The sequence below is a fragment of the Ranitomeya imitator genome, chromosome 10 (genome assembly GCF_032444005.1).
Source record: "Ranitomeya imitator isolate aRanImi1 chromosome 10, aRanImi1.pri, whole genome shotgun sequence".
Taxonomy (NCBI): Eukaryota; Metazoa; Chordata; class Amphibia; order Anura; family Dendrobatidae; genus Ranitomeya; species Ranitomeya imitator.
Genome location: NC_091291.1, coordinates 97505882 through 97533212, shown reverse-complemented (window position 1 = coordinate 97533212; position 27331 = coordinate 97505882). Strand labels below are relative to the sequence as shown.

At 42.4% G+C, this 27331-nt stretch overlaps 1 protein-coding gene across 6 annotated transcripts in view; it reads left to right on the top strand.

Annotated features, from left to right (window-relative positions):
- Positions 1-26623, top strand: part of PER3 (period circadian regulator 3) — a 41405-nt gene extending 14782 nt beyond the window's left edge. For 2 of the 6 annotated variants that reach the window (XM_069742392.1, XM_069742394.1), the window contains exons 7-22: positions 1597-1739; positions 2354-2432; positions 2670-2776; positions 3748-3904; positions 4388-4493; positions 6595-6723; positions 7704-7830; positions 8107-8251; positions 11094-11218; positions 13450-13644; positions 15272-15529; positions 16205-16950; positions 18647-18839; positions 22266-22443; positions 24074-24224; positions 26046-26623. In XM_069742392.1, coding sequence (XP_069598493.1) covers positions 1597-1739; positions 2354-2432; positions 2670-2776; positions 3748-3904; positions 4388-4493; positions 6595-6723; positions 7704-7830; positions 8107-8251; positions 11094-11218; positions 13450-13644; positions 15272-15529; positions 16205-16950; positions 18647-18839; positions 22266-22443; positions 24074-24224; positions 26046-26216 — 3010 coding nt within the window. In that variant the 3' untranslated portion in view covers positions 26217-26623. The other 4 variants (XR_011315544.1, XR_011315545.1, XM_069742396.1 and 1 more) reach the window with 4 other exon arrangements.
- Positions 26624-27331: the final 708 nt, after the last annotated feature.

The following is a 27331-nucleotide window of genomic DNA, read 5'->3' as shown; positions in this document are numbered from 1 at the left end:
CGGTGGACAGCAGTGTGAGCAGCCCCTTCTTACCTCAGCACCTTGTTACCTCCAGTATTAGACCCCTCCCCCACCACCAATTCCATCAGTACAGTCTGACCTTATAACATGTATTGTGAGATCTCAATTTTCCGCTGATAACATATTAGGAGAAGGTTGTGCTTTTGTCAATTTGCCTGGGAACACCTGCCCGCCCAGCTATAAGTGCATATGTATGGGGGTAGCTTTTGGCCAAGTAAGTAGACGGTCTTCAGTGTGTTGCCTGCTTTAGCTCATGGCTGGACATGTGATTTCTCCCGTTAGTGCAGGAGTAACAGTAGTAATTATTGGAATCGTCTCCGCTAATGGGCTGATTAGTGCGGCTGGAGATCAGTGAGAACGGCGAGTCTTCTGAGTGCCGCAGTCTTTTGTGCACTTGTGGCAACACTTGGAGCCGCTGCTATGTAATCCCATTACTTGTTGAGCACGATTTCCTTTTCAATCATTCTCTCATCAAAGCAACTAGCAATTAATCGCGGTCCAGCCATGCCCCCCCTCCTCTATTCGTCTTGCATAACCATATGCCACAAAGTGTCAGGAACACGTTACACAAATAGTGCCGCATCTGCAGCCTTCACAATGGAAGCGCCGACCTTCTGCTGAAAAGACTGGAGACCCGTCGTCATTATCCTCTAATTATCACAACAAGTGGAAGAATAGTCAGGTAGATAAACCGCAGGCTTTATGCAAAGACAGACACTGATGAAAATAGATTGCAGGTTCCTAAAATAAACCCTTTATTGTCTGCAGCGGACATGTCCTCCTGTACAGTGCAATGTAATGTTACCTCCAGCACGACTCTCATCCCTCCGATCACTGCTGTCTGCTCATTACATAATGCTGGAACTTGGACTTTAAAGCCCCGTTATAAGATATCATCATTTGCAACCAGACTTCATTGCTCTGAAGCATCAAACATGAAAAACGTATATAGCCTTTGTCTAAAGACGTACTACTGTGTGTCCATGATTACAGAAATCTCTCTAGCCTGACTGCAGTTTTCCTCCCTCGTCATTTCTGCTCCACTTTAGGCTATGTGCACACGTCCGGAATTTCCGTGGAAATTTCCGCAGCAATTCCACAACTGTGCCACGGGTAAAACCCATGCGGAATTGGCATGCGTTTTCCCAGCAATCTGTAGCATCACTTGGGAAACTGATTGACAGGTTGGTCACACTTATCAAACATAGTGTTTGACAAGTGAGACCAACTTTTTACTATTGATGCTGCCTATGCAGCATCAATAGTAAAAAGATCTAATGTTAAAAACCACGAAAAATCCTGAACGTGTGCACACAGCCTAACTCTTGCTTTATCTTTTTGTCTCTTTGCATTTTAATTCCTTAACATCTTCAATATCTCCAATTGCCATCAGTGAATGGAAACTATTTTAATAACTTTTTAGAGGCTAAAAACTGAAATGTGCTGCTTGCAGAGCTTGTTGCCAGATTTGGGCCGCCCATGGGTCCACGTGTGGGCAGCCGGGAGGGTTTTCTCTAACTTAATTTATTCATGTTGCATTAACATAATCAAGGATTGTAATTTAATTTCTTTCAGAAATGGCAAGGACCAGGATCACGAAGTCCGATACAATCCCTACCGAATGACACCCTATGGTGTCAGGGTCCGCAGTTCTCCTGATGTCGAGCCAGAGCCTTGCTGCCTCGCTTTGGTGGAAAAGATTCACTCAGGATATGAGGGTAAGTGGAGACAAAGCTTCTGTCAGTGAGGCCCTACCTATTATATTATCTAATATTGCTTTTATTGAGGGATATGACCCTGAAATCTCACTTGGTTGCGCTTGTAAAAGTATCAGTATGATTATACATACATGGCAGACACTGGGGTCTTAAGCAAGCCCCTGGCTACCATGACCATGCCATTGACACCCTACAATTTGCATTGTGACACGGCTGATGAGCATCAAAGAGGATACCTACCCTTGTTTCCAACCTCCTAAATGCCACTCTCATCATTTGACATTGGCATCTAGATGGTTAACCGATGCAGTCGCAGCTAGGTTTAATGCAGCCTGCCAATATGGAGGGGGCTCAGCTCCACACGTGTTGCGTGCACATCCGCCATACTTGTATGACATGTTGGGTTACCAGTGGAAATGTGGCTGCGTGGACCCCCCCCCCCCCCCCCCCCTCCCCCATCCACAGTGGGATCCCTGGGTGCGGTCACTGGCCCTCACCAATCAGACAGGCCATCAATATGCATTCACCTATTAGAGACCGCCATCAGGATAATCACAGATTTATTATGTCTTCAGAAACGCTGCTTATAAGGCTGATGTATGTTCTTCTTGCAGCCCCCAGAATCCCCCTGGATAAGCGGATATTTACCACCACACACACGCCCGGCTGCATGTTTCTGGAGGTAGACGACCGGTGAGTTGTTGTGTTTTTCTCCTTTTGTTCTGTGTACAGCAATGGCCTTACAGCGCAGATCTGAGTCATGTAATGACCGTCTCTGAGGTCACCACAGCTGTTGCGTACATGCAGGTTTCTTCATTGTGAGCATTGTCACCTGGGGCACCCAGAATTTATTAGCCCCTTGTGACCCAGATACAGTCAGGAGGCTCTGTTTTTGCAGTTTGCCATTACCTGCCGTCTTCTCTCTTTTAGAGCCGTACCATTATTGGGTTACTTGCCGCAGGACCTGGTAGGAACCTCGGTGTTGACATACTTGCACCCTGAAGATCGTCCTTTGATGCTGGCCATGCACAGGAAAAGTAAGTTGGTTATAATTCCTAATAAATGGGAGAGGGTTGCAGTTTTTGGAAATGAGATTTGGCTAAACGTCTCGATGTAATATCCCACTCTTTCCACTATCTAGCTTGTAGCATCCTGATGTATGTGAATGATTACGGTTTCGAAAATGTTCCCTAATATCTGAAGGAAAAGCACAGTAAGGCTATGTTCACAAGTTGCATTTTTGCGGCATTTGTTAATGCAAATTTAAAGTTGCGGTTTACAGTACCAGCAAAGTCTAAAATTTCAGAAGTCTCATGTGCATATATTTATTTTTTTCCTGACTGTTTTGGAAAACTGCTGCATTTTTGCAAACTGCAGCATGTCATTTCTTTCAGCGTTTTTTCACTTATAGGAAGCAATGGGTAAGTGCAAAAATAAAGAGAAAAGGAGCAGGTATCCGGTTTTGCGGCGTTTTTGGTGCAAAAACCTAATAAAGTTGCCTCATGATTTTTTTTTTTTTGCTGGCCTCAAGTTTATTAACATGCACAAGAGACCATAAAAACGCAGCAAAACCTGCTTTTTGTAAGCATCTTTATTACCAAGAGAGAAGGTTTTGCCTGCAGGAAAAAAAAAAAAACTACAGCAACGTGTGAACATAGCCTAAGAGCAGTAAATCTCTGCCCCTCCAGAGTACTGGGACTGGCCATGAAAATGTCCCTGTAAACCACTGCTTGACCTCTGGGTCAGGTGAATGACGGACTGGATGTCATCATAAGGAAATCCGATTTAATTTTTTCTACTGTGCACTGTGATAATTTTCTATAAAGGAGACTTCCCTGCTGACTAATGAAAAACCACACACCTATGTATCATCATGCCATCCCACATCAACCTGAGGCTTTCCAGCTGTACTAGAATTTAGCTATGTATTACCCATCGTCTGATCATTGGTGTAAGCAATGATATGTGATAGAAAAACATCTCCTTTCTCTCCTTCTCTTTTCATCAGTCCTAAAGTATGCCGGGCAGCCTCCATTCGAGCATTCCCCAATTAGGTTTTGCACTCAAAATGGTGACTACATCACCCTGGACACCAGCTGGTCGAGCTTCGTAAACCCTTGGAGCAGAAAAGTGGCGTTCATCATTGGTCGGCACAAAGTCAGAACGTAAGTATCATTAGAGGGGCTGATGAGAGACAGCTCTCACTATGAAGATCTCGGGGTGACTGTATTACTCTGTGCAGCAATCGCTGCAGCCGGCACCATGTGTTACTACTTTCCTATAGCTGCTTGACCTCTGGCGATCAGCCCAACTATGGAAAGGGTGAAGGAATCCCTAATGCAATTGCTCATAAGTAGAGTTGGCCCAAATCGATTCTTGCGTCCCATACCATCGGCCACAACAGTGGTCTATGGCCTCTGCACGGGAGCAGGAGTATCACCTCTTACCTGACGGCATCCACTGCTTCTCTTTTGATTACGGTTATGTTACGTCGCGGCCAAGTGGTTAATCAGAAGAGCCACGGATGCCGCTACTCCCGCTCCCATGCAGTGTTGTGGCCAGTGGAATGGGACTCTACTAATTGGCAGTCTCATAGTTATATCATTTGGTCAGACAGTAATGAATGTTTGTTTTTTTTTCTTTTATAGGGGTCCCCTTAATGAAGATGTCTTTGCTGCCCGAAGCACAGAAATTAACAACGTTGACAAGGAGATTAAGGAATTGCAAGGACAGATCTATAAAGTACTACTGCAGGTACAGTCGGTTTCATTGAACCATTAAAGGTTTAGGCGGTGTAGTATGTTCTTCTCTGAAAACTAAAGGCCCCCTGCTCATATTAGATAAACGTCGACAGGGTTGCTCAGCCATCTGATGCCTTTTTGGAAGTTGGGGGGCTTCCTCTGAAGGGCCACCAGTGTTATTCCTGCGGGTCTCCTTTGCCGTGCTGTCCGATCGCCCCTCTCGGTCCTCATTCCTTCTCTGAGGTTATGGTCCAGCGTTACACTGGTCTAAGAAGTTTTGCAGAACATAGTTTTTAGTCCGCCAAGTATTTATGGTGTCTCGGAACAAAGTGATTATGTAAACAAGAACATGAGACGAGAATTGTTTTTTTTTTAAGGGTGTATTTAGGCCAGTGTGATTGTTTCCAGGCAGTCTCTGAAAGGTCCTCCATTGTTGCTTTCCTCCATTGTTGCTTTCCTCCACGGTCATTGTGAAAGGTAATTTGCCTCTGCAGGGAAGAATGGTGTATTGCATCACTGCCCGCCGCTAATATCTGGTGGTATTACATAGGACACATCCCTGACCAATCTGCGAGCAGCGTGCGCGGTGACTCAGTGCCATCACATGGATCTGTATCTGCTGCCTATCAGAAGGGCCGCTCGGCTTTGGCTTTGTCTCCAGTTCTTTTCTCTACAGCTTGTTTTCTCTTTTTGCATACAATGGGACATGTGTTGAGCCACGCAAGTGCTGACGAGAGCACGCCATATTTTGCTAAATGGTTCAAAAGCTTGGAAATAAAATGATCCAATTATTTATTTTTTTTAAAAGAAGATTTTTTTTATTATGAACTTTCTCTCCCTCGCTCCAGTCTTGAGAGTGATTGCGGCTTGGAGTTACTGAAAAATAAAAAAATAAAACATTTTATTTGGCAAGAATGAAACTTTATAACTTTTATAACTTTCTCAAGTACTTTTCTGAATCCGTTCCTCATAGTTTCCCAGGATGTTCCTTGCTGTCAATGACTGGAAACATTCTTGTTTTATTTTTTTATTTATTTCATACAGCTTGCCAAATTGGACCATAATGCTCCGACTGGCCGGCGGCTCTCCCAGTCCGAGCGTGACCTCTTCCTATTTCTATGCGGCTTTCTCGCCAGGACCGGCAGAGCTGCGGCCAGTCTGAGCATTGCGATTTATATGGCCGTCTGGTAGGCATACAGGACTGGAGAGAAACCCCAGTAGACTCCTTTCCCTAATGGTGAGCCCTCCGCACTGATTCCTTTAAGTAAATTCTTATGTAAGACGCCACTTTCTGGTATAGCAATGACGCCATGTCAGCATTAATAATGCTTCTTCCCCTATAATTATCCTCCCCTTTACTCACTTCACCATTCACATCGATCGATAAGGACTTTGATCTTCAAAAGAAAAGCAAATGACTCTTATGTTTCATGGTTACACAATCCAACGATCCACCCCGGAGATATAAATGCTGCACTTCTGTAGACTTCTCGCATAAGACTTTAAACAGACTTCTTCTAAGCTTCTTACTACTCTCCAGCCAGTGGCTGCTTTTTTTATGCAGTCTTCTCTGTTATCAGCCATTTTATAGGGCTGACATGAGCATTTTCTGAATTATTGCTCTACTAGGATTATTATAGGTATCAATTTTTTTAAAAACTATATTGCAATGTTCCTCCGGGAAATGCATGAATGTGAAGTGAAAAATGAGTATTATTATTCCAATGTCACAGATTGGATAGTGGTAGACCGTGGAGGGACAGATCCCAACTAGTAAGTTTTATTTCCAAGAGGAAAACTAGGAGAGGAGTCGAGTAAAGGAAGCCAGGTTACCAGAATCCTACATATGGGGGGCCTGCGGAGGCTCCATGTGGGGGCCCAGTGACTTCTCATATGCCCCATAGTGTCATTCTACAATGCAGGGCACATTAGTATTTGGTTACTCTGTCGTATATACGGTATAGCACGTGCTGTGGTCTGTAAGATGGCGGCACAGATAAACATTTTGCTTTTTCTCGCAGATTTAGATTGATCGTGCAGCAATTATCATAAGATGTTGTGTCCTTTTATGCATAATTTGGCCGGATTTTACATCTTCAATCGTTTCCATGCAGCCTGTTCACAACAATGGCTCCAGCGGCTACGGGAGTCTGGGAAGCAACGGCTCCTACGAGCATTACATAAGCATGGCCTCGTCCAGTGATTCCAATGGCAATTGTGTGGACGAGATGCACAAAGAACCGGTAAGGAACATCAATTTCCAATGCCATTCTGCGGGTGTTTTCTTTTCTCGGTGTTTTGTAGTCTTGTTACGACTCATATGGCGATATAAAAATATACTATATTTTGTGACCGTGCCGTCAGTACCTTCCAATGTCCTCGTGTTGTAACAACGCGTGCATGAGAATAGAAAACAAGTAAATAAATAAACATATGTATTTAGTAACAATCCTAGAGAAACAATGTACACCAGAACCAAATTTACAAATCAAGTATCAAATTTAATTTATTGAACTGGAAAATAAATAATACACTGATTTAAAATCTGTAAAATGGTGGTAAACCACCAGGTGGCGCCACACTCCCACAGAAGGAAGTCAGTACAGGCAACAGACGGGAGACCATCCAGTGATCCCACCTATAGATGATGTAGCCATGACCTGCCAGTGTTGTGTTCATGAAACAAACTGCATATAGGATTTAGAAGTGAAAAAGAGCAGCAGACATAAGACCTTCATAGTGTACAGATCATGGGGAAACAGATGTGTACACACGAAAGTTGTTACCTGTGACCCCGACGTACGTTTCGGCGTACTGCCTTCTTTTTCTTGTTACTTCACATTTGATGCTTGATTTGTAAATTTGGTTCTGGTGTACATTGTTTTTTTTTTTTTTTTTTTTTCCTAAATGATGGTCCACTGTGTATCAAACCCGTTAATCTATCCATGCAGAGCGATTAATCTGAGACATTATTTTGCATATTTTCGGGGACAGTTGTGACGTGGCTGTGGACACATTTGCTAAATATATAATTAGTACTTTTGGGTTTTTTCCACACTATATTAAATGCTGTGTATAAATAATTTGTATACTACTTGATGTCTGCGAAACCGTATAGAAATTAATGGCACTTTATAAGCAAGACAAACCAATACGTTATTTGAATCCATTCTCCATCGGTTTACGTGACTTGTTTTCCCCCACCCCACCCTCGTTGTTACAGATGACGTTAAAGAAGGTGTGCACAGACATTAACCGTATCAAGAACATGGGGCAGGAGGCATACATAGATACCAGAAGTAAACGTCCGCCCAACAGACGAGAGGTGCTGAACAAGGAGCGTGTGAAAGGTGATTGTACCCCACATCTTCTTGGGGTGTGGTCTCGGAGTGTCCCAAACTGATTAGTGGACACATGTAGGACCTATGGTTGAGTAGGCATGTGCCACACAAGTGTCTTGTAGCCACGTTATGACTATTATTATTATTATTATTATTATTATTAATATTATTATTCCATACGAAGTGTAATTGCGCCACCTAGTGGTGAAGTAGTAAAATAAAAATAATCTGTCATTTGTTGATAAGGGAAATTAGGTGAAAACTGATCATTTCTTCTTTTAACAGCCAAACCGAACCACACCGCTTTCTTCAGGCCTCTTCAGGAGAATGTGATGGTGGAGGGACAAGCGGCATCATCATGCGATGCCTCCAGAAAAGGCCAGCAAATCCCCTCCTACCAGCAGATCAATTGTGTGGACAGTATTATTAGGTAAGGCACGATTGTGTGTGTTTTCTAGGGTCAATTCTCAGCATTTGGGATTGATAAGATTTTTATATAACTTTTTTACTGATGTACTTTTTGTTTTCTGCTCTATTGACATCTAAAGCCAAAGCGCAGACAGAGAACATACAATCACTGGCTGATGGCTGCTCCTACAGGAGGCCAGCAGGATCACACACTTGGCCCCCATTCTAGTGATTCCATTGCCTCCTGGACAAACATAGTTAAATAGCCTGTCTCTGATGTGTCAGAAAAATGATGCGCCACAACTCACGTTTTCTCTACTGCTAATGTTTCTATATGTAAATCAAAATAATCTGAGCAATAAGACAGCTAAGGTGTTAGCAGGGAGTGTGGCTGAAAGTCTGCTGATTTATTTCTAGCAGGAATTTTGTAGAATAGTGAGTGCAGCTCTGCAGTATAATGCAACATGCAATTGAAGATAAGTATAGGATCAGTATTGTATGTACACAGTGACTACACCAGCAGAATAGTGAGTGCAGCTCTGGAGTATAATACAGGATGTAACTCAGGATCAGTAATGTAATGTATGTACACAGTGACTGCACCAGCAGAATAGTGAGTGCAGCTCTGGAGTATAATACAGGATGTAACTCAGGATCAGTACAGGATCAGTAATGTAATGTATGTACACAGTGACTGCACCAGCAGAATAGTGAGTGCAACTCTGGGGTATAATACAGGATGTAACTCAGGATCAGTACAGGATCAGTAATGTAATGTATGTACACAGTGACTGCACCAGCAGAATAGTGAGTGCAACTCTGGGGTATAATACAGGATGTAACTCAGGATCAGTACAGGATCAGTAATGTAATGTATGTACACAGTGACTGCACCAGCAGAATAGTGAGTGCAGCTCTGGGGTATAATACAGGATGTAACTCAGGATCAGTACAGGATCAGTAATGTAATGTATGTACACAGTGACTGCACCAGCAGAATAGTGAGTGCAGCTCTGGGGTATAATACAGGATGTAACTCAGGATCAGTAATGTATGTACACAGTGACTGCACCAGCAGAATAGTGAATGCAGCTCTGGAGTATAACACAGGATGTAACTCAGGATCAGTACAGGATCAGTAATGTATGTACACAGTGACTGCACCAGCAGAATAGTGAGTGCAGCTCTGGGGTATAATACAGGATGTAGCTCAGGATCAGTACAGGATCAGTAATGTATGTACACAGTGACTGCACCAGCAGAATAGTGAGTGCAGCTCTGGAGTATAATACAGGATGTAACTCAGGATCAGTACAGGATCAGTAATGTAATGTATGTACACAGTGACTGCACCAGCAGAATAGTGAGTGCAGCTCTGGAGTATAATGCAGGATGTAACTCAGGATCAGTACAGGATCAGTAATGTAATGTATGTACACAGTGACTGCACCAGCAGAATAGTGAGTGCAGCTCTGGGATATAATACAGGATGTAACTCAGGATCAGTACAGGATCAGTAATGTATGTACACAGTGACTGCACCAGCAGAATAGTGAGTGCAGCTCTGGAGTATAATGCAGGATGTAACTCAGGATCAGTAATGTAATGTATGTACACAGTGACTGCACCAGCAGAATAGTGAGTGCAGCTCTGGAGTATAATACAGGATGTAACTCAGGATCAGTAATGTATGTACACAGTAACTGCACCAGCAGAATAGTGAATGCAGCTCTGGAGTATAATACAGGATGTAACTCAGGATCAGTACAGGATCAGTAATGTAATGTATGTACACAGTGGCTGCACCAGCAGAATAGTGAGTGCAGCTCTGGGGTATAATACAGGATGTAACTCAGGATCAGTACAGGATCAGTAATGTAATGTATGTACACAGTGACTGCACCAGCAGAATAGTGAGTGCAGCTCTGGAGTATAATGCAGGATGTAACTCAGGATCAGTACAGGATCAGTAATGTAATGTATGTGCACAGTGACTGCACCAGCAGAATAGTGAGTGCAGCTCTGGAGTATAATGCAGGATGTAACTCAGGATCAGTACAGGATCAGTAATGTAATGTATGTACACAGTGACTGCACCAGCAGAATAGTGAGTGCAGCTCTGGAGTATAATGCAGGATGTAACTCAGGATCAGTACAGGATCAGTAATGTAATGTATGTACACAGTGACTGCACCAGCAGAATAGTGAGTGCAGCTCTGGAGTATAATGCAGGATGTAACTCAGGATCAGTACAGGATCAGTAATGTAATGTATGTACACAGTGACTGCACCAGCAGAATAGTGAGTGCAGCTCTGGAGTATAATGCAGGATGTAACTCAGGATCAGTACAGGATCAGTAATGTAATGTATGTGCACAGTGACTGCACCAGCAGAATAGTGAGTGCAGCTCTGGAGTATAATGCAGGATGTAACTCAGGATCAGTACAGGATCAGTAATGTAATGTATGTACACAGTGACTGCACCAGCAGAATAGTGAGTGCAGCTCTGGAGTATAATGCAGGATGTAACTCAGGATCAGTACAGGATCAGTAATGTAATGTATGTACACAGTGACTGCACCAGCAGAATAGTGAGTGCAGCTCTGGAGTATAATGCAGGATGTAACTCAGGATCAGTACAGGATCAGTAATGTAATGTATGTACACAGTGACTGCACCAGCAGAATAGTGAGTGCAGCTCTGGAGTATAATGCAGGATGTAACTCAGGATCAGTACAGGATCAGTAATGTATGTGCACAGTGACTGCACCAGCAGAATAGTGAGGGCAGCTCTGGAGTATAATACAGGATGTAACTCAGGATCAGTATAATTTTGTAATTCTCCATTTTTGCCTCTTCTCAGGTATCTGGAGAGCTACAACATCCCATCTTTAAAGAGGAAATGTGAGTCCTGCACCAATACCACCTCCTCCTCGGAGGACGACAAGCAGGGTGTCCCTGGACAGAATGATCTACAGAATTTGAAAGGTAAAAACAATTTCTGTGTGAGGATATGAGCAAATTTAATCAATGGGAACACTTACTTTATTTATATATCTTTTAACTTCATGAAAAGTTATTACAAAAAACACACAAATGTATGTATATATTGTGGCTGTGATGACCTGCGTAATCATACTGTCCTTTTATAAAGACATGCCTTATGAAGTAGATCTGCTTTGTACTAATACTATCCGATTCTTCCTTTTTTATGTTTGTTGCTTGTTGTTTTTTTTTTTTTTTAAGGCGAATAGTTGGTAGAGTTATATCTCAATATTGTTTTGGAAAGAATAAAAGCAGACCAGTGTGTTTTTTTTTTTTTTTGTTTTTTTTTTTGTTTTTTTCCAAGTGAAGATTTCTATTGAGATGATTGTGCAACCCTAATGTGATAATTTTGTTTCACATGTCCTAATATGTAAGTTTTGCTTTAATTTCATAATGTGAAAAATGTTTAGTCGATTAGAGGCATAAATATACCATAACCACCATCAGGTGTTTGTGCTTATTATTCTGAGGGTTGTAGTAGGCATCCTGATTTGTTTTTTTTGTATATTTGCTATGGTATCAGAACCTTTAAAAGTTTTGTATTTACATAGACTCCATATTTTTCTTGTTTATTTGTGTGTGCCGATACTCCCACCGTATTTTATATAAGAGGCCAATTAGATGCTGTGAACTTCAGTTCTATAAAAAGTCAAAAAAATAATGAATAATTGTATCCAGGTGTGGTGGACTCAGTATCCCTTGGTGGCAGCATACAGTATTCCCGAGAGGGGGTTGTCTATGTATTTTTTTCCTCCCTGATTGGTGGTATAGGCGTTTTAATGTGCATGGTCTGTTAACACTGTTCAAGCAAAATAATGTCCTGAGATTGTTCCTTTTTGCCTCCGCATTGTTCTTCCACACACACATCTTGACGGGTTTTCACGGCAGTAAAAGGACAGATCCATTAATAAGGCTTTAGACTTCTCGCCAAGCTTTATGCTTTCGTAAATGTCCATGTCGAGTCTCTCGGGTCAAGAGAATTCCACTGCTGAGCAAGAGGGAGATTGTGTGCAAATTTGTGAAGAAACTATGGAAAAGTTAAACTCGCATAGTGCCGTGTGGCTAAGAAAAAAAAAAATGGCCGAGGATCCCGAGTGCTGCAAGGGCCTCTAGCCGTGTGGCGCTCTCCGAGAAACCTCTTTCCTAGCAGAGTTCTTTCTTTGTAGAGAGGAACTTCTGAGATCTTCAGAAAGGACCCTTCTATCTCTGAAAAAAACCTGCAGCTTCATGGTGACTCACTGTAAGGCCACGTTCACACATTCAGTATTGGGTCAGGATTATACATCCGTATTTGTAAGGCAGAACCAGGAGTGGATCAATCAGAAGAAAAGTACGGTATATTAGAAGCACGTCCCCACTTCTGGATTTATCACCCACTCCTGGTTTTGGCTTACAAATACTTATGAAAAATACTGACCAAATACTGAACGTGTGAACGTGGCCTAACCTTCAGGTAAGGTGGTTTTTATTTTTTTTTTTGGTTTAGGGAAATTTTTAAGTCACTGATTAGTGGTGGTAACGCTACTGAGTCATGGATTACTGGTGCCACCATGAAGCTTAATGATTGGGAGGGCTTCCTGACAGAATGGATACGTCTCCGATGCATCATTTAATGACACTGAAGGTTTATTCCCGAAATGTTAAGTCCTCCTCTATCCTTACGGGATCCATAACGTACTGATAGCTGTTGATCCAACCGCTGGGCCTCCTCCCAGTCCACCGCTGTAATTCTGAGATCGGGGCTTGCTTTGCCCAGCAGTCCCATAGACATTGAATGCAGCCGGGGTTGACCATGAGCATTTCCACTCCATTCAAGGTTGGGCTCTGCAGATCTCAGGTTCCCCCATGATCACAAGAACCGTGCTATGGAATCTATCTGCCAGACCTACAGCGATCAGTATATTCTGGGATAGGGGATAACTTATCATTTTGGGAATAGCCCTTTTAAAAGTAACCGCTCCTCTCAAATTCTGATGCACTGGGTCGACTTCCAGTAATCTAACATTTCCGATACCTTGCCACCTTGAAGCTTTGCAGTCTGCGGGAATGTTACTGTACTGGCTGAGGATCCTTTAATAAGTTTGCACAAATTAGGAAAGAAATCTGGATATTTTAAGTGAAAAAAAAAAAAAGAAAAATTTCAAGTGTCCTCGACTTTCTTGTATCGTTGCAAGATGTTCCAGCACCAATGTCCACGAGTCAGTTATCAGCAGAATCGATGGTCACCGCCGATGCTCAGACAACAGCCGCTGTGGTGGGAGCTCCACTGACCGACCTTACCCTGTCCATCAAGGCAATGAGTGTGGTTTCAGTCACCAGCCAGTGTAGCTACAGCAGTACCATTGTACATGTTCCTCGGCCCGAGTCAGGTGGGTTACATTCCAGAGGAGAACTTCACAAGTTCTTTCTTTGTCTGCAGATCATAATGTTTGACTTATGCTTAATGCATTTGACTCTTAGTTTGCAGGATTGTGCTCGAGGAACAAGCCACACTTACTTGCTCCATAAGACTCAAAATATAAGGGAAGCCTCCAGCTAAAGCCTTCTTGGATTACGGCACAAAACATAGCTGGCTGTAGCCAAGCTAACCCTTTAAAAATAAAAACTAAGTTATGCAGATGAGAGCAGCAGCAGTTGGGTATTGTAGACTCATTGTCGCCGGGAACGATTTAACACCACAGATCTTTTTTTTTTTTTTTTTTTTGGCATAAGATCTGGCAGCCCCATAGACATTAGACTGTTGGACATCTGACGTCTATGTGCTGCTTAACTCCTGGTTTTAAACTTTTATTTTTTTTTTTCCAATTCAGATCTGCTAAACTGCAGTCTGAGGGGTTAATAGAATCATCCAATGTCCATAATGGACCGTTCTCCACCAATTACTATTTCGCTGCGCTGCATATTTATAACAATGTAAGAAAAAATAAAAGATTTCAAGGAAGATCAAAATGGGTAATCCGATGGAAATTATATATATTTTTTTTCTATTTGTGAAAAGCGCAAAAGCCAAAAATTGGTGAAAACTTTTTAGTCATTTTGAAACAAATACATATATTTTTTTTTTCTCAGTTTTTTTTTTTTCTGATTTGGATAAATGTATGGAGTGATGAGGGGGTCTGATATGGATGTCTCCACTCCTTTATTTTTCTAAAATGCCGTTTTTTTTTTTTGTTTTTTTTTAAATGGCCGGTCATAGGAAACCTCCGAGTTCCCTACTAGCACAAAAACGAGGACTATGGAAATGGTGTGAAGCGTTCTAATAAGTGCACTGTGGGTTTTTTTGTTTTTTTTACTTTTAATTCCTTGCCGTCCTGTCAGCAGGAAAATGCAGTCCAATCGCAGCCATCATGCTGTAGAGCAGAGGGAGTGGAACTGATCAATAGCTAGTTTTGTGATAAAGGATTCAGTACAACCTGTGTTTCATTCATTTAATCCTCTGATCGTCCTGGGATTCGGGGTCCAGTGGGCGGTCCGATCAATGACTGACAGCTTTCTTTGTAGAATAGTGCATGCAGAGGGAGCTGTCAGTCACTGATAGGACCGCCCACTGGACCCCGAATCTAAGGAAAAGCACAGGATTAAATGAATGAAACAGGTAATACTGAATCCTTTTTCACAAAACTATATATTGATCTCCTTGCCTCCTCCTGCTGTAGAACGTGATGCCTGCAGATTGGACGGCATTTTCTTGCTGACAGTTTCCCTTTATGCCATGATCCCATATAACCTTGTGCACAGGAGGCAGGGGGTTTATTAGAAAGCTTCACCCAGCCCCATGTCTGCAGCCATAACTCATATTGGCTCGTGTAGTTCATACACTTACAAGGCAAGCTGCTGATCATTCTTGAGATTTGTTGTATTTTTTCAGCTTTTTTTTTGTTTTTTTTTGTTTAGTTTGATTATTGCCACTGTTTACCTTTATTTTTGATGTGTTGTGCTGTGTTTTATGGCTGTGTAATTCGGACAAATAACCCTGTTACTTCCTTTTCTCTCCAGAGGTGACAGCCATAGAAGACGCTACAGCTGGTAGTGAACAGATAGATATGAAATCTTCTCAAGCTGCGGGCTCCAGTGTAGCCCCAGAGGAGTTTAAGCAGGTCGGATTAACCAAGGAGATCCTGTCTGCCCATACCCAAAAAGAGGAGCAGAACTATGTGCACAGATTCCGGCAGAGGATCATGCAGTCTCCATACAGTAGTTACCTACAGCAGGACAGCCGGAGCAAAGCCTGCTCCCATGAGCAAGGTTTACAAGGTAGCCGTCATGGCTGACTGTCTGTTGTCTTGTATCCTGATAATGCCCAGCATAGTTATCACTTTGACTTTCCACGGGGTCAAACTTTTTAGTTTATGTGAAGACCGCTTAAGCTAGGAGATGTTTTGGTTGTGGTGTCTTGCCAAAAAGAACCATTTTTTTGCTAAATATCGTGGGTTCCAGTAAACCACTCAGAAAGACAGACAAAAGGGTTAGAAACTCTCCAATCAGTTGACTCATTTTAGCCCAAAATGCATGTACCGTATTTAATTGTAAAAAAAAAAAAAAAAAAATGACCCCAAGGTTTTTCTGTAGAGCAGTATGACTTTCGTGTTGGACTACTTGTAGTTTTATGTTGGTACCATTTTGTGATACTGACGACTTCTCCGTTTTTTTTTTTCTGCCTTTCACCTTGCAGGATCAGTAACATGCTCATTTTATAGTCAGGGTTGTGATGAGGCGATACCAGATAAGAGGTGGTTTTCTAGGCTTTGAATGACTAAATGGCAAGGGTTGGCGTTAACTGATCCCAACCAACACTGATGGCATGGGCGCAGCTCCTGAGCCTACTCCATCCCAGCGCCATAACTGTATGGCATGGTGCAGGATGGTCTTAGTTACATTACCATTCGAGTTTCCATAACTTTCGGGATTTTATTGGCTTTGTATTCTCAGGAGAACATTTACCTCAGCGCACTCCTCCGGCTGCTTGGAAAAAAGGTAAAAAACAGAGCAAGCACAAGAGGCAAAAACCTATGGAATCATCGGACAGTAACGGATCTCACCCCAATCTACCACCACGACCGAGAAGGCAAGGACCTTTGCCACAGTCTTGGCCACCGTCTGAAGTCTCAAACCCAAGTCCTTCAAACATGACCTTCCCAGCTCCAATGATGATTCCAATTCAACCAGCTTATCCCATGCCAGGGTTCCAGGTCCCACACATGGGCACCACGATGGCAGGAGACTGTACCAATTCAACCGTAGCTCCTGAGCCCATCCCACAGTCGAACATCTACAATATGCAGCCATTCCCAGCGTTCCCCCCACCTTACATGGGCCCATTAATGGCTGTGATCCTCCCCAATTATAATCTGTACCCGCCTATCAACCAGCAGATACCTCAGCCTTTCTTACCTGCTCAATACCCATGTCCACCTTCTTATCCATACACTGGAATGCCAGTTGCTCCCCAAACTGTGCCATCACAAATTCCAACAGACTTTATGGACCCAGCATCTCGACCGTCATCTCCCATGTCCGCAGATGAGCAGCAGGATGTTCAGAGTGATGATCCGCATCTTTTTAGTAACTCTAGAAGCAGTTCGCCATTACAGCTCGTCCTTCTCCAAGAGGAGTTACCAAAACCAGCGGAGCTTCCCGAAGGAACAACAACAGAAGACCAAGCGGACATTAAATGTGTGAGTTGTGTTCTTAGTTTGGGGTAACCACGACATAACATTATGTACAGCAAAGATTGGATTGAATATATTCTAGCTCGTACCGTGTTCTTATCCATGTATGGAGCAGTATTATAGTTGTTATAGTCTTGTACATTGGGTCAATATTATAGTAGTTACATTTTTGTACATGAGGCAGTATTATAATAGTTATTACAACTATAATACTGCTCGTAAGGAACATGAATAGAAAAACTATAATACTGCCTGTAAGGAACCCGAAAATAACTACTATAATACTGCTCATAAGGGACACAAATATAACTATTATAATACTGCATAGAAAAGGAAGGAACATGGCCCGCTCAACTGAGGCACAGGTGCATGGATCCAGTGTGGCATCACTGACCACATAGCAAAAGGAAAAAAAAATCCAGCACTCTGGAAGTGGATGAGTAATATACTGTGGGGGAAATAAGTATTTGATCCCTTGCTGATTTTGTAAGTTTGCCCACTGACAAAGACCCGAACAGTCTATAATTTTAAGAGTAGGTAAATTTTAACATTGAGAGAGAGAATATGAAATATAAAATCCAGAAAATCACAATTTATAAATTACTGAATATTTATGAAAAATAAAATCCAGAAAATCACAATTTATAAATTACTGTATATATTCGTGTATAAGCCGAGATTTTCCGTACATTTTTCTGTGCTGAAAACACCCCCCTCGGCTTAAACACGAGTCAGTTGTCCAGAATGCTGGCGGGGGAGGGGGAGCAGTGGCAGGAGCCACCGGCTGTGGCACAGTGACAGCTGCAGCCGCCGGCTAACAGAAGAAATCATACTCACCCTCCATCACTGCATCTCCGTACGTGCATCTCTGTCCTGGCGCCAGCAGCTCTCCTCTCCTGTGCTGAGCGGTCACGTGGTACCGCTCATTAAGGTAATGAATATGGACGAGTCTCCACTCCCATAGGCGTGGAGCGCATATTCATTATCTTAATGAGCGGTACCACATGACTCCTCAGCACAGGAGAGGAGAGCTGCCGGCGCCAGGACAACGAAGAAGCAGGGACAGAGATGCAGCGACGGCGCGAGAAGGGTAAGTGGGAGGGGATTATGTGAACCATGCATACAATGATGAGACAGGGAGAGCCGAGCCAAGCAGGACCGGGTGAGCCATGCATACAACAGGGGGAGCCAAGGGATCAAATACTATGAATATATAATTTATTTCATCCACTTCAAGATTTTTTTTTTTTGCTATGCTATACTGTAATACTGCTCCCTATGTACAAGAATATAACTACTATAATACTGCCTCCTATGTACAAGAATATAACTACTATAATACTGTTCCTATGTACAAGAATATAACTACTATAATACTGTCCCTATGTACAAGAATATATCTACTATAATACTGCTCCTATGTACAAGAATATAACTACTATAATACTGCCCCTATGTACCAGAATATAACTAGTATAATACTGCTCCCATGTACCAGAATATAACTACTATAATACTGCCGATTTATATAAGAATAGAACTCTATTACTACCTTTCTATATATATTTTTGTGTATAGGGGTCAGTATTCTAGAAGTTGTACATAAATGTAAAAATATTCAAAGTTTCCAATGCATGATTTCTGGCATAGATGATGATCATTTGTGTCTGACGGGCATTCTCGTTGTGTTCCCTTTTTTCAGGTGGACACGGGGGAGGACAGCGGGAACAATGACAGCCATTCGACTTCTAGTGAACTCTTCGACCTCTTACTACAGGAGGACTCCCGGTCCGGCACTGGATCGGCCGCTTCAGGAAGCGGATCTGCTAACTCCAGCTCGTTGAGGTCTGGGTCAAACAGTTCTACCTCAAATGGGACCTCAGGAAGTGGCATAGGTATGAAGTGACTGAAAGTTTGCTGGTCACCTGAATAAGTAGTGTGTTATTGTAAGTATCCATTATCCTAGTCTGACGATGCTCAAACAATGGACTTAACAGCACAATTAATATGTCTTGTTCTGCTTTGAACTGTATACCAGATTGTTTGGTATCGGTGCATAACTGAATAAAGCGCATACATTCTAGGTGGTGGCAGGGCTGGACAGATCACCTTAGTTGCATTGACCATATAGCCAAGAGCCATGGGTAAGTAACCTGTGACTGCTTTGTCAAGGCTCTTACTTTTGTGTCTTTCAACACCAATTAACCGGTTGTGGAAATCACTAATCCTAAACTTCTCGATCACTAATCCTAAACTTCTCGTATGAAACTTTTTAAATTTTAGGTTGCTTTTTTTTTTTTTTTTTTTTCCATTTTCTTTTTTTTCTTCTTTTTCTTTTTCTTTCCAGTTTTGACCATTGTTTGGTTACTTTACTAAAGATATTTTTTCTAATGTGTTTTACAGGTAACATATGTGTCCTTTCCTTCACTTTCACTTGCCCAGAGTGACCCTGACATTTATGTCATTTGTTTGGTTTGTATTCACCTTTAAAGGGATAACATCCAGACAGTGGTAGCGTAAAGTACAGAGCGGGAGTAGATATTGTGACTTGTTGCGGAGGTTGGTAATTTCGCAGTAGGTCGCTCCATATAATGTAGCTGGCGGTTTCATTGTAACAGTCTCTTTTTTTTTATTATTATTTTTTAGGATGTATAGAAAAGCAATAAAGGGGCACTTCTAATAAGAAAATCCAGGGTACTACACAAGTGTTGGAGACCATAAAACACAATAAACGTGCACAACCAAAAATGACAATAATATTACAACTGTATTGATAGAAATCTAAAGAAAAAAAATATGTATCTGCATTCATAGGGCATCATCCAATGTAAGGAAAAGAAATAAAGGGAGTTACAATATAATCTCTTACTCTATCGTATTTCTCTATCACACGCACCACTATAGTCTTTAAATATTTGTGCTAGGGAACTTCAGTCCGATGTCAAGAACTTATGAGCTTAAGAACATACACAAGTTCCTGACATCGGATTGCAGGTCCCCGGCACCAGTGGCTAGAGAATACATACATATTCGTGCCATTCCCTAGCACAGCTTAGTTAGCTTACTATATAGAGAATGGTAAATAATTTGATATCCAGATGCATGCTGAAAGGGAAAGAAGGGATACCCAGAAATCTTGGAAGAGAAGGGGAAGCAATTACCTGCTTGGTGTTGCAGTTGCTTTGTCAAGTAGTCCCTGATTTTTATAAAGTTGTGAGAATATTGTCATTTTTTATGTGCTCTTTCTTTGGATATATCTTTTGATATATAACTAATCGGCTGTACGTGACGTTTGCCTGGGAGCCACCTAAAGAGTTAAAAAAAAAAAAAATTAAAATCACGAACGCTCTAATTATGTTTTAACTACACGTTTGAAGAGTAGGCTCGCTTTTGAGCGTATTGTTAAGATCCTTTGGTCTAGTCACATCCAGAGCTGCATTCAGAAATCTGTAGCACGGCCTCACAGCTTGCTACTTTCTGTCTTTTCCTTTATGCCGAGCACTCTGCGCCGTGACGCATTTTTGGAGCTGTGAAATATTGATTCCTCTGTTAGGCTACGTTCACACTAGCGTTGTGTGCCGCTGCGTTGGCGACGCAACGCACGCAAAAACGCTGCGTTTTGCGACGCATGCGTCGTTTTTTGCCGAAAATCGGACGCAAGAAAAATGCAACTTGTTGCGTTTTCTTGGTCCGACGCTTGCGGCAAAAAAGACGCATGCGTCGCACAACGCAACAAACAAAAACGCATGCGTCCCCCATGTTAAACATGGGGGCGCATGACGCGTGCGTCGCCCGACGCAAACACGACGCACAACGGGAAACGCTAGTGTGAACGTTGCCTTACACATTTCACAGATTGGTGGGGGTCGGGGTTGTGAGACCTTCACTGATCAATCCGAAAGGCTGCTCTGAAGCGATGAGCTTAGGAGGAAGAGCCTGCAGCAGCTCAGACGGTCTATTATCCGGTACCCCACTCTGTCTGCGTGCACATGCTGGAGCGCAATGCTTCAGGGCAGTTATTAAGAGCTTAGTGGGGGATGTTACGTACTTGTTAATGCAAAAAAAAAAAAAAAGAAGTTTTTGGCACTTTAGAGATGGAGGGTGGCATTGTTTGGTTGGACAGTGTGAACCAGCACTCCGAGCATCCCCAACACTCTGGAACTCAATCTCCATGATTGAAGTCTCCAGCTGCAATCTGAACACTCCTCTCTTCAGAAACGCCTGCAGTTACCCTGCTCTCACCTTGCCACCAACGGAGCTGGTGCAGTTCCTCCCTCACCACCCTGTAGATTGTACGCTTGTGAGGGCAGGGTCCGCTCTGTACCAGTCTGCCGCTGTTAGTTCCTGCTTATATCTGTTATATGCATGTAAGCCCCCTGCACATGTACAGTGCTCTGGAGTAAGTATAGTAATGGGGTAAGGAGGGGGATAAACACCTTAATGGCTATGCTCCTAACCCATGCAGTGGAGGGCAAACAGCAGAACTCTGAATGCAGCTCTGGATAGATCTGCCATACACGGTGCAGCACAATCAAAGTTAAGCAAATAATTTGTGAAGTTCCTCCGCATTATATATAAATGTGACATTGTATTAACAGCGTAGCTACACTTTACATTATTGTAAACAGGACATATTAAAGGGGTTTTCCACTAAGGTTCTCCCCTGCAATGTATGTGGCTGAGGGAGAGATTTTACTCACTACTTTCTATATATTTATATATAAACATTAGAGGCTGCAGGATCTGCACTTGCATGTCCTCTCTATTTTTTTGTGATCCTGGAAATCCCATGCACACTGCGCCCACTGAGCGAGCATCTCTGATTACCTCTGTACTCATAAATGTTAGCCCATCACCACATACATGACCTTAAGGGAAATGAGCTCTTCGTGTAGAGCCCCTTTTTTTGTGCCTGTCCATTGTGGCGAGCGCAGACCAGGGAGCTCAGACTGAAAACGGAGCTTGAAAGGGGGACAGCGGAGGCCGTGCAGAGATGACGGACAGATAAATCTACCGTACATTTATTTATTCGGTCATGTCCAGACTCTGCGCAGGGACCCACAATCCCCACTTCAAGCCCCCTTTTTTTTTTTTTGCTTTCAGATGATCAGAGTGGACACAATGGCAGTCATTTGTACTGATTTACGTAAGTGTTCTGCAGATTGTTTGCACTCTGAGCATTATAGTAGTCATCTGACGGTCTAGACCTGGATAATGGTGAGCTGTGTTACCTGTATACATGAGAATGGCGGCCTTCATTATAACAGTACCCCCAGACTTATAATTTTTTGCATTATTTTTTTCTCTATTACACCTTAAAGGGAGTAGTAACAGTAGCAAGTATTTCGCTAGCAAGTCCTCCGATACTTCCAAGAAGGGACATAAACGTCAGGAGGTTGTGCAAGCAGACTCTTTTCCCAGGGCTGCCGGAGACTCCATATGGACTATGATCGAGCGTACACCTACGTCTATTATGATGACTTATCAGGTCCCCGCAAGGTAAGAATGGGCATGGCTGGAACCAGTATTGTGCTGCTTATTTTACTTACTATGCACCCTATCCTAATGCTGCCCCCCAGCAGTGACCGCACGGTTTATTGAGAATTAATGTTAGGGATAGATCAAAACCAGTCTCATGGAAATGCAGTGTAGGTCATTGAAAAGTTTTAACATAAGAATGTGGGTGCATCGATTATGTGTTTTTTCGTTTTTCTTTTATACAACTTTAAGCTTCATGATAAAGTGGGGTTATATAAAAGAAATTTGTCAGCTAGCCCAATTTATCTTTACAAGCTAGTCCTTCATCATGTACATGCTTAGGCTATGTGCACGTGCTGCGGATTAGCCGCAGTTTTCCATGAGTTTACAGTACCATGTAAACCTATGGAAAACAAAATCCGCAGTGCACATGCTACGGAGAAAAAAACGTGTGGAAATGTAGCATTGTTTATTCCTCGGCATGTCAATTCTTTGTGCGGATTCCGCAGCGGTTTTACACCTGCTCCATAATAGGAATTCTCCAGGTGTAAAACCGCAGGTGGAATCCACACAAAATCTGCCAAAAAATCGCGGTAATTCCGCAGGAAATCCGCAGTGCGGTTTACCTGCAGATTTACCAAAATCAGTCTGGAAAAATCCGCAGAGTAATCCGCAGCGTGTGCTCAAACCCATCATCAGCAACAGCAGCATGTGGAGTTGCTTCCACCTGCCGCTGTTAACCAGTTAAATTCCTGTTAGTCTCTGACCGCAGCATTTAAAGCGCCCAAATATGGGGCGGAGCCTTGACATGGATCCATCGTCCCCCCCCCACAGGATTGCAGGGTGCCAATGGATTGCTATTGCTGCTAGAGGTCTGATGAAGGCACCCCTGCCTGCAATTGGAGCTTGTGGCTGTCCTTAATAGGCGGCCATGATAATTACCATATACTACATTACTTTGAGATTGCAGTATATAGTTTAGGCAACCAGACTATAGTGAGTTCAAGTTCTCAAAGTAGAATATAAAATAAAGTGTAAAAAAAAAAAAAAAATTGTATCAGCCCACCCCATTAAAAGTAAATGTTAATTTCTCAGGAATGCAGCAACAGATAGAAGATGTAAAGGTGACAATGGATTTACATTTCAAATGGCCATATATACGGTTTCAGGAGTTGATCTTACTGATGGATTCCCTTTTTAAAGAGGCTATAGTTGTAGGAAATTGAAATTATTGTATTGCTCACAAATTGGGAAAGTAATTTGGCAGATTTTACCAAATTTCATTATAAGCTCATCAACGTTGAAATTGTTGCGCCAAGAATGAAAAGTCTACGATTTCAATAATTCCACAGATCATTTGCTTATTATTAACTTTTCTGTGGATCCTGTGAATTCCATAAAGTCACGACTTTTCCTTCTTGATATTACAATTTTAGGGATAAGGAGAATGCGATAGATTTCTTCATTTTATAATCTGAATGTGTGTATTTAAGGGCAGCTGTACCCAAACCTTAAATGATCATGCATGATATATTTACGAAAGTCCGCCTCGTCTGTTTAAAGTGCCAGGTGCTCTTCACTTGCTTCCTGATGCTGAGATGCACCCTTCTTTAATATATCATTTCTGGGCTCTCCTTCTTCCTTTCTACAGGGATATGGAGACTTTGTTGAAACAAGACCTGGAGAAACTGACTGCCATGCGAAACAAGCAGCCCTGGTTCACGGAAGCGCAAAAGGAGGAGCTGGCAGAGGTGCATTCGTGGATTCGAAACCGGACAATCCCCCAGGAGATAGACACTCAAGTACGGGTTACAATTCCAGTTCTTATTCCTTAAATACTCATCTTATGGCTGTGGTCACACCAGCATTTATTCTCTCATCAGAGAGAATCGGGCCGATTATGGAAATCACACTCTGATCAAACTCTGATGATCGTGTGATCCAATTCTCTCGGATGAGAAAAGATGAAAAAAATAATTATCTATCTTATCAGTTATGTTAATCCTTGAAAATCGGACTACACTCTGTCATTGGAGTGCAGTCCGATGGTTTCCATGGACTCATTGACTTGCATAACCTAGTGATAAAAACAAAAAAATATATTCAAAGATGTTAGGCCTCTTTCACACTTCCGTCTTTATAGTCCCGTCGAGATATGTCGTTTTTTGAGAAAACAGGATCCTGCAAAAAAAAATTGGAGGATCCTGCATTTTCTCATAGACTTGTATTAGCGACAGATGGTCACATGTTTCGTCCGTCGTGCACTGGATCCTGCGGAATTTGACGAGCCATCTTTTGCAAAAAACGTTCCATGAAACGTTTTTTGTCTGCAGTGGAAAAAAGTTCCACGACGCCTCCTGCGGCATACGTCATTCTACAGAATGGAAGCCTATGGACACTGGATCCTGCGCACACTGTGAAACGCAGGAATCCAGTGACGGATGCAGTTTTTACATCTGAGGATGCCTGGAAGCATATTCCAACCCGGGGGAAGAAAAAATCTTTTTCTCGCTCTCTCTCATGATGCGTCACACACGTTTGCCTCTATTTTCACAACGTCCGTTGACGCGTCATTTCACTGCACTCTGACGCACAGCCAATGACGGAAGTGTGAAAGAGGCCTTACAAATTGGAAACAAAACAGTACAGTATATGCAATCGCATGGTGTAAAAGGGATACCCAAAGAACAAGTGCTAAACCAGTGTCCCGGAAATGGCTCGGAGCTTCGCGGAGGAAAGCACTCCTTAGAGCAATGGACACAACCACAGAGCACTGACTCTTCCAAAAATGACAAAAACCCAAATGCTGTCTTTTATTAGATCAAGGTTACTCCCACGTACCTCCCCTTGGTGAGCACATATGGGGGGCTGGTTATGGGATTTGTTAGGTCTTTGGAAGATTATGAGATCCCCAACATTCAGGATATGTTCACCCCTGGAGGTCCTAGGTGGGAGATGTCATGTTTCCTATCACGATTTTATCTTTCTATAGATGAAACATGGCATGGATGGCATTGTCCATCTGACCAATATTAAGTTACTCCATCCTTACCTTGATGTTAAAGAATGTCATGTTCGTCACTTCGCCATGACGCCAAAAATATATCTCCCATAAATATCGGATTGATGCAAACCCCAATATTCATCACTGACAACTGGCTCCATAGAGTCTGAGATTCCTTTTGAGCATAGGAAGCTCTTGCCTCTGGAATTTTAATAATCCACCTATGAGTATACGAATCCTAGACTCGGTGACTGGCTCTCAGAAGATCCCCCGTTGTAATTACCTGTTCACGGCAGGAGGTCCTACTTCAATGGAGGTTGAATTGTCAGCTATTTCTCACTTCCCCAGTTTATAATTACTCATATGTTCAATGTGAGGGTGATGTGTCCCCTCTCCAGAGATATCTTTATGGATTTTACAGTTTTGACTGAGTACAATCCGGTGTTATGTCAGATTGCGCTCAAACCGAAATTATGGTCATGTGCAATAGCCCTATAGGAGAACAATACAAACTGGCCTTTTATAGAGTTTAATATAAAAAATGTATAGCTTGGGTACAGTCCTCACCACAGTGCAATATTGTGAGAATCTCTAATGTCTGTGTTTTTGATGCCGACAGGGATGCATCATGTGTGTGAAGGGCATCACCGCAAATAATCTCAAAGACAAGGATGAAGACCATGGGGAAGAAGACGCCACCAAAGCGACAGAACAATCAACGACGCAACAATTTCCGTGCCTGCTCAGTCTCTGTGACTCAGGAGAAAACACATCAAACTCCGAGACATGACTTTTTTTTTCTTCTTTGTATATAAATTTTGTATTTTTGTATATAAAACTCTTATTTAAGTCCATTCATTGCCGCACAAAGAGGAAACGCCATAGTCCTCACAGCCCAGGGAAAGAAGCCAAGCGCTTTTATGTTTCATGACCGACCCTGTGCCAAGACTCACAGTCCTCTCTGGAGATTGACATTCTGATTATCCACATGGTAGCATTTCCTGGTGGACCAACACTGACTAATTTTGGAAAATCCATTCTGATTTTCTGTGAACATTTTTTTTTTTTTTTTGGTGCACCTGTCCTGTTTGTAAATATCTTTAAACATGTACTAGAGCGGAGTGAGTGGTTTCAAGACGTTTCGTTTTCCTTTTTATTTGTAAATTTCTATATTGATAAAAATGAACTTTGAGGATTGTTTGTCTATACTTGAATTTTTTCTTGCGTCCTGAAAAATGTTGAATGGATCACAAATAATTGCCCCCAAGTCCATGTTCATATGCTGCATTTTTAAATACCTCTTGAAAGTACATTACCTATCTTGTACTAAGTTACAGCCTGTGTCACACTCCACAGTGACACTCGCAGTTCTAAAAATATCCAAACTTTTCCAGCCTTTCCTCTTCGCTCTGGGGATTTGCACTCTGACACATTACTTTTTTCAAATGGGATCTGATATAAGAACATTTCCACCTTATTTATGTCTTCACTAGCAAAATACTGAGCACAGCCCTTGAGATGCAAATATACTGTATATGCTCGAGTACAAGTCGACCCGAGTATAAGCTGAGGCACCTAATTTTGCCACGATAAACTGGGAAAACATATTGACTCGAGTATAAACCGGGTATGCATTGTCCTTTCATCCCTGTCCTTGTCTGCATGGCTCCCTATACCTGTCCTTGTATGCATGGTTCCTATATTAAAAAAACAAAACAAAAAAAAAACATCCTACTTACCTTTCCCACGTGCCCTCGCTGCATCTAGTTCCAGCCCCAGCAGCTCATGTCTCCCTGCTCATTAAGGTAATGAGTATTCAGTCCACACCTATGGGAGTGGAGAGAGGTGAATATCCATTACCTTAATAAGCGGGGTCATGTGATCGCTCGGCTGGAAGAGCTGCTG